The sequence below is a fragment of the Gaeumannomyces tritici genome (genome assembly GCF_000145635.1).
Source record: "Gaeumannomyces tritici R3-111a-1 unplaced genomic scaffold supercont2.13, whole genome shotgun sequence".
NCBI lineage: Eukaryota > Fungi > Ascomycota > Sordariomycetes > Magnaporthales > Magnaporthaceae > Gaeumannomyces > Gaeumannomyces tritici.
Window position 1 is genome coordinate 144,052 of NW_008804557.1, and position 10,057 is coordinate 154,108.

At 59.0% G+C, this 10,057-nt stretch overlaps 4 protein-coding genes across 4 annotated transcripts; 1 reads left to right on the plus strand and 3 right to left on the minus strand.

Moving 5' to 3' along the window:
• Window positions 1-638: 638 nt before the first annotated feature.
• On the minus strand, window positions 639-1,375 carry GGTG_13438 (hypothetical protein; the record flags this gene model as incomplete). Its single annotated transcript, XM_009231344.1, has 2 exons — window positions 857-1,375; window positions 639-803 (listed from the first exon to the last, which is right to left on the minus strand). The coding sequence occupies exons 1-2, from the start codon at window positions 1,184-1,186 to the stop codon at window positions 639-641; spliced, it is 495 nt and encodes a 164-aa protein (XP_009229608.1). The 5' UTR covers window positions 1,187-1,375.
• A 275-nt stretch (window positions 1,376-1,650) lies between these two features.
• On the plus strand, window positions 1,651-4,722 carry GGTG_13439 (hypothetical protein; the record flags this gene model as incomplete). The annotated part of the gene is made up of 6 exons (XM_009231345.1): window positions 1,651-2,050; window positions 2,223-2,322; window positions 2,511-3,266; window positions 3,594-3,728; window positions 3,852-3,905; window positions 3,975-4,722. 6 exons carry the CDS (start codon window positions 1,651-1,653, stop codon window positions 4,141-4,143), a joined length of 1,614 nt encoding a protein of 537 aa, XP_009229609.1. The 3' UTR covers window positions 4,144-4,722.
• On the minus strand, window positions 4,698-7,093 carry GGTG_13440 (hypothetical protein). Its single transcript, XM_009231346.1, has 2 exons — window positions 6,812-7,093; window positions 4,698-6,763 (listed from the first exon to the last, which is right to left on the minus strand). The coding sequence occupies exon 2, from the start codon at window positions 6,356-6,358 to the stop codon at window positions 5,366-5,368; it is 993 nt and encodes a 330-aa protein (XP_009229610.1). The 5' UTR covers window positions 6,359-6,763; window positions 6,812-7,093; the 3' UTR covers window positions 4,698-5,365.
• Window positions 7,094-7,626: 533 nt separating this feature from the next.
• Window positions 7,627-9,907, minus strand: GGTG_13441 (hypothetical protein; the record flags this gene model as incomplete). Its single annotated transcript, XM_009231347.1, has 2 exons — window positions 7,627-8,710; window positions 8,796-9,907. 2 exons carry the CDS (start codon window positions 9,905-9,907, stop codon window positions 7,627-7,629), a joined length of 2,196 nt encoding a protein of 731 aa, XP_009229611.1.
• Window positions 9,908-10,057: the final 150 nt, after the last annotated feature.

Consider the following 10,057-nt stretch of genomic DNA (forward strand, 5'->3'; position numbering starts at 1 on the left):
ATGAACTCGTTAGGCCTGAACTCGTCGACCCCCTTCTCTTGGAGATGCTTTTTCCCCACTTAACCGCTTTGCCAAGCTTGATTTGTGGGGCCCCTGGAACTTGGGCATCTCGAGAACCCGAGGTTTCGAGGTCGACCGCAGAGCTCGTATTGGCGTTTAGGGGAGGGCCGGCTGTATCCTGAGAGGGACTATCGGGGGGCTGCTGAGGGAACTGCCAGACGGTGACTGTGCTCCGGAATTCCTGCCCGGGGGTGCGGCATCGGCGGCGTCGGGCATATCGATGTCGGCTGCACCTTGGGCGGGACCGCTGGGCGACTGCGGTTCGGGATCGCTGCTTGATACGGCGTGAGCATCGCCCAGCAGTGAATTCATCGAGTGGAAACTTCGAAGGGTTCTTCGTCTAGAGCCGGGGTCGACCTCAAGTGGTGGGGGTTTCGTTGCAGGTGCATCCGACTGGCTTTCGCGGGGGGGCCTGCTGGAAGTGCTGGAAGTGCTTGCGGAATCGGTGGAGCCGGCGCTACTCTCTTGCTCGCTGCTCGCCGTCGATGACGCAGCCGAAGATGGCGAAGGGCCCGATGCAGGTGCCCCAGAGACTGCATTTAAGTCGATAGTTAGCTCTTTGTTTGGCGGTTGCCTGCCTAATGTGGCTGCTCACCAGTCCCGGCCGTATTCTGTTGGCGAAGCTCAAGTTTGGCCTGTCTCTTGGCCTTTTCAGCCTCTTGTTTGAGCCGTTCCTTTTCGGCCTCTAGTTCCTCTATCTTCTTGGCTAGCTTGGCCCGGACATTCTCGATCTCTTTGGCGTGCTGTTTTGCTAGCTGTCTCTCGATGTTCTCGGTATGTTGCTCAGTCTGCTTACTGGTCCGGCTGTACTTTTCTTCTTGCTCTGGCGCAGTTTGTCAAGCTCGGCCCGCAAGTTTTGGTTCTCCTCGGCCTGCCGTCTGATCTCCTCAGCCTGCTTCTCAGCCTGCAGCTGGGCCTTCTCCTTAGCCTGTTTTCTAAGCCTTGTGTTTTCTTCTTCCAGTTCCCGGATCTTTGCGTCGCGGTCGCGGTCGCGGTCGCGGGGGCGGGAGCGGCTTCCCAGTAGTTTGCTTTGAACCCATCGCTGGAACCCATCGGGTCCGTTGGAAATGTATTCCTTGACTTCGCGAGGCGCGTCATCAAAGAGATCGCTGGCTAGGGCTGCCATTGCGTCGAGGCCAGCTCAATCGAGCGAGTGATGCTTGAGTGGAAGAAAGAGATTCGCGCGACGTGGGGCAGCTGGCCGATTTGATGCGGACTACTTGCGGATTTGTGGCTGACGCGCTTGGTGATTGGTAGGGCTTTGGCAGCGCCAGGCAGCGGTTATGCATTGTTTGTGGCTGACGTGGCTTAGCGGAACGCGTTTTGTCGCGAAAAACCTGAGGATGAAATTTATCACGCCGTGTTCGTCGTGTCACGGCGGTTAGACAAAGGGAGACCCCTCCCACCGAAGCTAAAAAGCCAGGACAATCAGGACTGCCATTGTTCGTGGCACGTAGACCGGTACCGGTACCGTAAGGTGAGAAGGCTTCCAGGTTCAATATATTCCTAAAAGCTGTCTATCTTCTAGAGTACAAAAGAGAGTCGCACAGCGACTCTCTGCTCCCTTTTTGTAGAGGGAGCAGAACCAGAATGTGGAGACGTTGCTTGGCCGTCTCCAGTATCAGACCCTGGCCCGGGGTGGGTCTCTCCGGACCACAGGCAATTCCTGTGCGACCACGAGGTGCCCTTCCAACAATAGGCCTCACCGGTTCCTATACAGCCCTCGGTCAAGCAGTGGAAAGGCTCGAGCAGATCTCTTCCTCTGAAGCCCTCAGGGACGTAGTCGAAAGTATTAAGAAGCTATACGAACTCCTCAAACAACACTCCGGAGTCGGCTCATGGAGCCGCCTTGCGACACCGGCAACACCTGAGGCTACTCCTCCAGCTGCCCCAAAAGAACCAATCCTGGTGGACGACGAAAAAGACAAGCTGGAAGCCATCGTCTCTCGTCTCAAAAATATAACAGCAAGCACAAGCTCCCCAAACACACGTAGGCTGCCATATTGCGCTCAGGTTGAATGCCCATCAATGTTCCCTGTTTTCCTCCACCACAACGTCCACCCTCGCTACTACCGCGTGTTTTTGTCCGGCCATGGCTTGGTACTTACCTCCCTTCATAACATCTGGACCAAATTCATTTTTCTAACCGCAAATATACCTAGCCATCGTCACCGCTGTGCCTCGCTCGCCTCCGCATCCCGCAGTTTTACCGGGCAAGATAGACCGCAATTGCGCCGATGACGCACGGGGCAAGGGCGCATCGTCGAGTCTGCTATCCAGCAGCATCGTCTGAGATGAGGTAGTAGGGACGTCGGAGTTGGCGCGGGAGACAACGGCATGGCAGTCGCCTGACATGGAGGACGGGTTATGGAAAGATCAGACATGGCGCGTCAGGAGCTGGGCGGCCCAGCTACGACTTCGACTATTCCGGTCTAGAACGCCGCGAACAGCGCCGCGCGTGGTAACACATCCGCTAAATACCATTCTTCCCAGTCTGCCTTTTATGCTCTTGCGCTGGTGGAGCATAATCACCGTCTGGCTGAAGGCTTCATCCCTACACCACGTAACCTGACGCCGGAGCTTGAGAGGTGGCCGCCCAATCTGTGGTGCAAGGTCGGCTCTCGCGCCGACAACCCCTCCCTTTCACTCTGTCCCGTCAACTACAAGCTGCCGCCTGTGGAGCGCCATCGCTGCAACGATGTTGGCACCTGGCTGAAGAACCTCGTGGATCGAAAGAACGACGCCCCGTTTTTCACTGGCCCGTTCCCCGCCACCGCGCACTCAACAATCCCCAACTACGAACCCAGCTCGGCGGGGCTTACCGATGTTGACCGCCCCAACTTGAGTTCGGCTAGCGATGGTGCCTGGGGCCCGGCAGACCTGGACGAATGGCGTTCCGCCTACTACCCCAGCACTCGCCCCGACCCTTTCCCTACGCTCTCCCGGACTGAAAAGCCCTACCAGATTAACGATACGGAGCAGCCGGGCTGGGAGTCGTCGTTTTATTTGATGCCATTCGGGTGGTCGAGTACCTCCAGGATATCTGGCGTTGCCTTATCCTGCACGAGGCCTACTCTCTATCTTCTACACCTCTTGATGGCGGCGGTAAACGGTGACCTTTTCCAGATCCGCCAGCACCCATTCACTCAAATGACGTTCTCATACACGCGGAGAACGCAATGGAGCGACTTCGCCATGGCTGTTACGTGCTGGTGCACTAGATAGGGTTCTCCCGGGGAGATCTCAGAGGTTCAGGTCACTCAGCGGCCTGGAAGATGTGCGGGGTGGTAGTGCATTCAGTCAGAAAAGCAAGAAACGGTTGCTTGCCCTCCAGATCCCCTTGACAGGGGGTCTTGCAGGCCCTAGTTATACATGGTGCTGTGGCGGCCTCCGACCGCCACGCTGGGGCCCGAAGCCCAGCACAAAACCTTCTCTTGGGGTGCTGCGCCAGATTGGCGTAGCCTTGAATCTTGGGATGCTCTGTCAGATTGACGTAGCCTCGAATCTTGGGATGCTCTGTCAGAGTGACGTAGCCTTGAAGCTTCTCTGGAGGCCCGCCAGCCCCAGAACCTTGTCTGCGGGGTGTCCATCCTGTGGGGTGTTACAATGGCCAAGCTAGCACCCGACTCTGGCATCGGGCGCACCAGCAGGCAAGATTCTCCATCACGGTTAGAAAAGTAATGCCTATAGGCCACCTCTCCATTGCTTTTTGGCGCTTGCACTGTCGCGGCTTGCTCGATCCTACACCTGCATCTTTGCTCTCTGCTCCTAGTGCTTGCACCTCTGAGCAGATCGTCTCCGCTCTACGACCTTCTTCACGTTCTTGCTGCGGTCGCGTGGCGTTCGTACGTGCTGCCTGTTCTCGTCCTCCCCTCCGGCACGCTCGTCTCGAGCGTATGCTGACTTTCATGTAGATCATGTCTGTTTTTACCTCCGACTCGTACGCCAACCGCTACGTGCGTCTTTTCAACTTGCACCAGTGCGAGCAGGCTCGGATTTCCCAGGTCAATCTCGGCGACCGCACTCGTCGCCGCTTCAACCCGGCTGTTCCTCTTCCTGGCTTGGAGCAATGCCTCGCCCTAGCAGGAGCCCTGCGCTTCCTGCACGGCCGTATAGAGCACCGCGACATGGTGCACCTGCACGCCCACATAGACCTGAAGCCCAATAACATATCATCTCGGTGCACTCCAACCGCCCCGTCGGCGTATGGAAGCTGGCCAACCTTGGCTGGACAGCCTGCTCGGAGCGGACGCTGCTCGTGGTGGCCATGCGCCCGCCGCCGCCCCAGCGGCCGAGTGTTCCAGTCAAAAAAAAGCTACGGCGGCTGCTGTGGAATTCCTTGGAGGCCGGCGTGCCGCCCACGGCGAACGTGAGAACCTCACCCAAAATGGCGCCGAAGACCGGATGTTGCTCATACACCCCACGAGCACGCGCCCTTCGGCGTTGTGCCATAAGAGCTTGATTTTCGCCTGATAGGTGCTGGACCCGCGCCTGGATATGCTAAATTAGAATCCGCGCGTAAGAGGCAAGGTCTCTCGGATGGGAAGAATGACGGCCCGCTTGGTTAGGCATCCAGCTCCCCGGAGTCCAGAAGCTCACTGTCACGGACAACAAAGAGGAATCCCAAATGCTAAAATACAGGGAAAAAACGAAGACGTTAAGGTTATAAAAGATATCCTTTTCCCCTGCTGGACGCCCGACACCATACAGTTTTTAAAACGCGTGAATATATTTGTTTCCCACTGCGCCAGGCCCGGCGGGAATCATGGAAAGGGGTTTTGGCACCTGACAGCCCACTCTCAACTTGTTCAGGACAGGCAATAAGCTGTTTTGGGCGGACGGCCGCAGGGATGCGAGCCTAGAACGGGCGAAATCATGGCGCGCGGGGTGAGGGATTTCGGGGGGAGGTCCTCGTCATTCCCCGCCGTCGAGGAATCGAGTGTAACACCCCACAAGCACCATGTCCAAGCCCCAAAGAAGGATCATAGCGGGGTGGCCGGGGGCCGCCACAGCACCATGTATAACTAGGGCCTGCAAGGCCCCCTGTCAAGGGATCTAGAGGGTGAATGCACTACCACCCCGCACATCTTCCAGACCGCTGAGTGACCTGAACCTCTGAGATCTCCCTTGGAGAACCTCTTCTAGTGCACAGCACGTTACATCGAGCAGGCCGCTTCCGGCAGCGTAAGCGATCGACGATGTCGTCGTCCTCCTCCTAATTACCCCCTAAGTCAACCGTCCCCAAAAATACAGAGTGACAGACTATCATAATATCTTGATATCCAAACGAAGCCTATCTCCAAACTTAGCCCTTTCTCCTCTTTGTCACCCCTGGCCCTATGAATGACGTGCCTGGAGTGACACCTTGCTGCTCAGCGTTGCTCGACTGGACGTCCCGTTCGACAAGCTCTGAAACGGAGCCAGCATCTAACTGCATCAAGGACCCTAATTCTTGGGAAAGTCCTGTTGCCTCAGGAAGCGGTGGAACATCAAAGTCCAATTCCGACGGCAACTGATCAATGGCGGAGCAAATATTCTTGAAATGAGAAGGCATCCAAATGTCGTAAACATTCTTGGTGAATCGATACGCTGTCCATTTGTCCTTGCCGTCGAGCGTAGTAAAAGAGAATGCGCGGATCGGGTGACGGTAGTACTTTGTGTCTTTCCCAGCTATCACAGGGTAGTGGCCGTAAATCCGCACTGACCTGCGGTCATGCGAGACTGAGAAGGCGAGAATCTGGCGGTGGACTTCACGCTCACGCTCCACAGCACGAAAAAGCTCGACGATGGCCCGCACCGCGAGGGTCATGCTGTGGGCGTTCTGCCGGTCTGCGACATCGAGCCCCGCGGCGCCGCACTCGCATGTCAGGAATGGGAGGTACATGTAGTACGTGGCCATGAAGAAGGACTGGTCCCCGGAGATGAAGCCGCCGATAAATGGCGACAGCTTGGCGAACTGGTCATCGGTGAATGCCCCCCGTTTGAAGCCGACCGAGTAGTCCGGCTGAGGACGGGTGCCGGTGAGAGGCATCGAGTTGTTCCACCCCTCGTTGACGCTCTCAACCAAGATGTCAAGGTGGTTTGCACCGAACGTGGCAAGACTTTCGGCTGAAGGAACAATGAGCCGAGTAATATCTTGGATGATTCGCGCCTCGTTTTTGTTATGTATCTTCTGGCACGTCATTCTGAAGACGTCGTCGCGGAAAAGTATATCGCCGGGAACTGGCTGCGTCTTCTCGAGGAGAGACTGGCAGAGATGCTGGCTGGCGCCGGCCAAGTCCAAGGGAGACTCGGTCATATAGCTGCCTCTGATCTCGAGCAGGGTCTCATAACGCTGGTCTCGGTATGGTGCGCTCTTCGCCTCTCGCGGCTTCTAATCGCTCGCCGTTGTGGAAGTGGCAGAGTTGGACCGCTTACGCGACAAGTTGGATGGGGATTTCTTCCGCGCAAGCAGACGCTCCATAGTGGGAACCATCTCCAAGGTGTCTTCGGGCCTGAACAGGTCCTCTGGCCAGTGCCCTTCTTTCGCCCAGAACGCAATTGGGTCAGTGGGGTCGCCGCTGCCAATCGCTGGCTCGCCGAACGTGGTCTCGGCAGGGGGCGTGTCGGGCGATGTCCGTTGTCGCTTCTAGCCTGTGTCGGGGCTGTACTCGACAGATTGCTTGCGTTTGCGGCCTCGACTCTGGGCGGGTACTGGTGGCTGCTGCAAACAGTTAGGATGATTCAATACAACCATGGACAGAAGGCATACCTGTGCAGATAGCGTTTCTTCAAATGTAGAGGAACGTGGCCGATCGCGTTCGGCGCGCTTGGGAGCGGATTGCTCTTGGATGCGACCGCGCCTTCGAGTTGGGCTTCTACGCGACTGGATGCCCAGGGGCTGCTTTCCTGCCAACTGTTAACAAAGGATTTCATCTTGGCGCCGCGAGAGATTATTACCTTGAATTTTTGGCGCCGGCGATGCGAGCCGCCCCTGGGCCGCTGTCTGGGCCCGAGTCCGGGCCATGTGTGGCGTAGCGTGAGTGCCCGAATGCGCTGCGGCTGACAACAGGCCTCCCAGCGAGGCTGTGCGACAATGGTCCGCCCACTAGAGTGGGCAACCCCACGTTTTGGTAAGGGGACCGCAAACAGTGGGTCCGAACCCGCAAAACAGTGCCAATTCCCGCAACCATCGGGCACCGACCCAAATTATCACCAAAATCGGGGGATATCGCGAGAGAATCCTGTATATTCAGATTCACTTTTTCTGGTCCAGTGGGTGGGAAGACGCCCTATATGTACAGAGTAGGCCTGTTCCTCCCCCTGCCCCATGACGCACGGTACTGCTACAAATGGTGCATATGTTCAGTCACGTGCTCACTTTCGGCGGAACGGAACGATGACCTTGCCCCGGAGAGAAAGCCTGATCTCGGCCGCGCGCAGCAGGTACGCGCGCATCGACTCCTTGCGTAGGCGGCCGTACTCGCGATTCGTGCCCGTGAGCACATACCGCACCTGCAGCGCCCGACCGATGCCCGGGGCGCCCTCCACGCCCTTGGCCGGCCGGGCGCGGCCCGAAATCTTGCCCTAGTCCGTATACCGCCTGACAAGCAGCCAGCGCACGATCTCCGGGAACCCCCTGGCGTGCTCGAGCGCGTTCTGGACGACGGGCGACCCGCCCGGCGGACGCTTGACGTAGGCGACGCGGGCGCCGCTCCGCACCAGCATTTTGACGGCCTCGGCGCGGCCGTGGGAACACGCGGCCATGAGCGCCGTGCCCTCGGCGGAGCCCTCGAGCTCCGAGTCGGCGCCGCCGGGGTGCAGCAGCCAGCCGAGCTCCCAGAGCAGCCCCCTGGCCGCGGCCAGGCACAGCAGGCTGAGGTAGCGTGGCAGGCAGGCGTTGACGTACCGGGACCACTCGGCGTGCGGCCAGCGGCGGCGGAGCCGCGGCAGGAGGGAGCGGCCGTCGCCGTCGTCGACGACGAGGGCGAAAAAGCCCTTGACCAGGTCCGGGCCGCGCGCGACGCGCTCAAAGTCCCAGCGTCCGGAAAAGACGTAGGCCGTCATGCTCGAATTGAGGACGGCGTCGTGCAGCGGGCTGTAGGTGGTCTTGTCACGCGCGTAGGGGTCCAGCCCAACCTCGGGGCTGGAAAGGTAGTGGAAAAGCGCCGGCGAGGAGCTCTTCTCGGCGCAGCAGCTCAGCAGCGACATGCCGTTGAGGTCGCGGACTGTCGTGTCCGCGCCGCCTTTGGTGATGAGCAGCCGGCACAGGTCGACCCTGCCGGCGCGCGCGGCACGCATCAGGGGTGTGTTGCCGTCGCGGTCACGCCTGTTGGTTGAGACGCCCATCTCCACGAGGAAGCCGACGCCGGCACCGAAGCCGTTGTTAACGGCTCGGTGAAGCGGTGTCGAGAGCTCCCAGTCAATCCCGTCCACATCGGCGCCGCCTTGATTCACAAGCGCGCACGTTATTTCGATGGAGTCGCTCATGATTGCCATGTGTAGCGCCGTCGTGGGCTCCATGTGGTACTCGTCGTCGGCGAATAGCAACCTTACCTGGCGGTTTACAATCTCCCGCACCACAGGGTTAATCCCCGCCGCTGGCCTTGCGGCACTAGAGGCGACGGTTGCTGCCTGTCTTGGGCCTGAAGGGGAGACGGGGAGCCATTTACTATGGAGTATGCCACGCGGGCGGTTAGTATACTGAAATTTATGCCTCTAGGCTTTACGCGTCGGCGGGTGAGCGAGTTACTTACCGGTATGCAGCAGCATTCGAAGCAATATGCTTTAAAACAATGTTCACACTGACGAGGTTGCTTTGTTGCACGGCGATGTGCAGCGGCGTAAAGTGCGAGTTGAGCCAGTTGGTCCCGTCCCTGAGCGCGAGGCAGTGCGGCGCCTGCGGCCGGAGGACCGCGGCCTCGAACAGAGCGCTAACTTTGAGGAAGCTGTGCTTTTGGCAGCGCGTGGTGAAGCGCCGAGCTCCCCTGTCCAGCAGGAACTTAACGACGGGGTACTTTGCCGTCCACACGGCCAGTCCCAGGGCGCTGCACTCCCCGCACGAAGGCATCGTCGCGTCCGCGGGGTAGCCATCTTGGAGCACGAACGACAGCGCACCTAGGTCCCCCATCATAACCGAGTTCTCAAGCGCCTCAGCCATGTATCTTGTGGCCCTGGCCAGCCGCGCCGCTGGCAGGACAGCGCTGGCCGAGGAGCTGCTTTGGCCCTCTGTCGTCTGCTTCGAGTCCACGTCGGTCTTGGGTTGTGAAGCGTCCTCTTTGAGAAGGTTATAGCAGAGGTGCACGTTCCACTGGATCGCCAAAAGCAACGGCGTCCTCCCCTCGCTGTCGCGGAGGGCCCTATTGGCGCCGAGGCTGAGCAGGGTCCTAACCGAGTCTGGATGCATGGCCTGGACGCCCACGTGCAAGGGGGTGAGGCCGGTGACATCAGGCGCGTTGATATCGGCACCCTGCGCGACAAGATAGCGGATTGCGTCGCTGGCGCCGCCTATAGCTGCAAAGTGCAGCGCCGTCATCTTGCGGTCGAAGCACGGGTCCCCGACAGGGATCAGATGTTCCTCCAGGTAGAAGCGCAAAGACCCAACCTGGCAATTGAGCGCGGCAATGTGTAGGGCGTGGCAGCCCTGATAGATGCGCTTTTTCCATGCTTCCTTGGCCAGGGACACGGTGATGGAAAACCTCCTGACCCAGTCCCGGGCTAGGAAGCCGCGGCTCATCAGCTTGCGGAGGATCAGCACGCACCCTCGAGAGGCGGCAGCGAGCGAGATATCGAGACCATCGGGTAGCCTTATTGATGTTTCGGCATCCAGATCTAGCAGAGCCTTGGCGCTTTCCTGGTTGCTCTTCATGGCGGCGAGGATCACGGGGCTCGTCCGGTCGTCAGTCAGCCGATCGACGTCTGCGCCTGCTCCCACGAGGGCGACGATCTTGACCGAGCGACCCGCGTCTCCGCCGCCTCTCCTGTCGCTCGCTTCGCTTTCGCAGACCAGGTTGTGGAT

Coding starts and splice junctions, on each gene's coding strand:
- GGTG_13440 (XM_009231346.1), bottom strand. CDS start 6,358: ATGACCGAGTCTCCCTTGGACTTGGCCGGCGCCAGCCAGCATCTCTGC.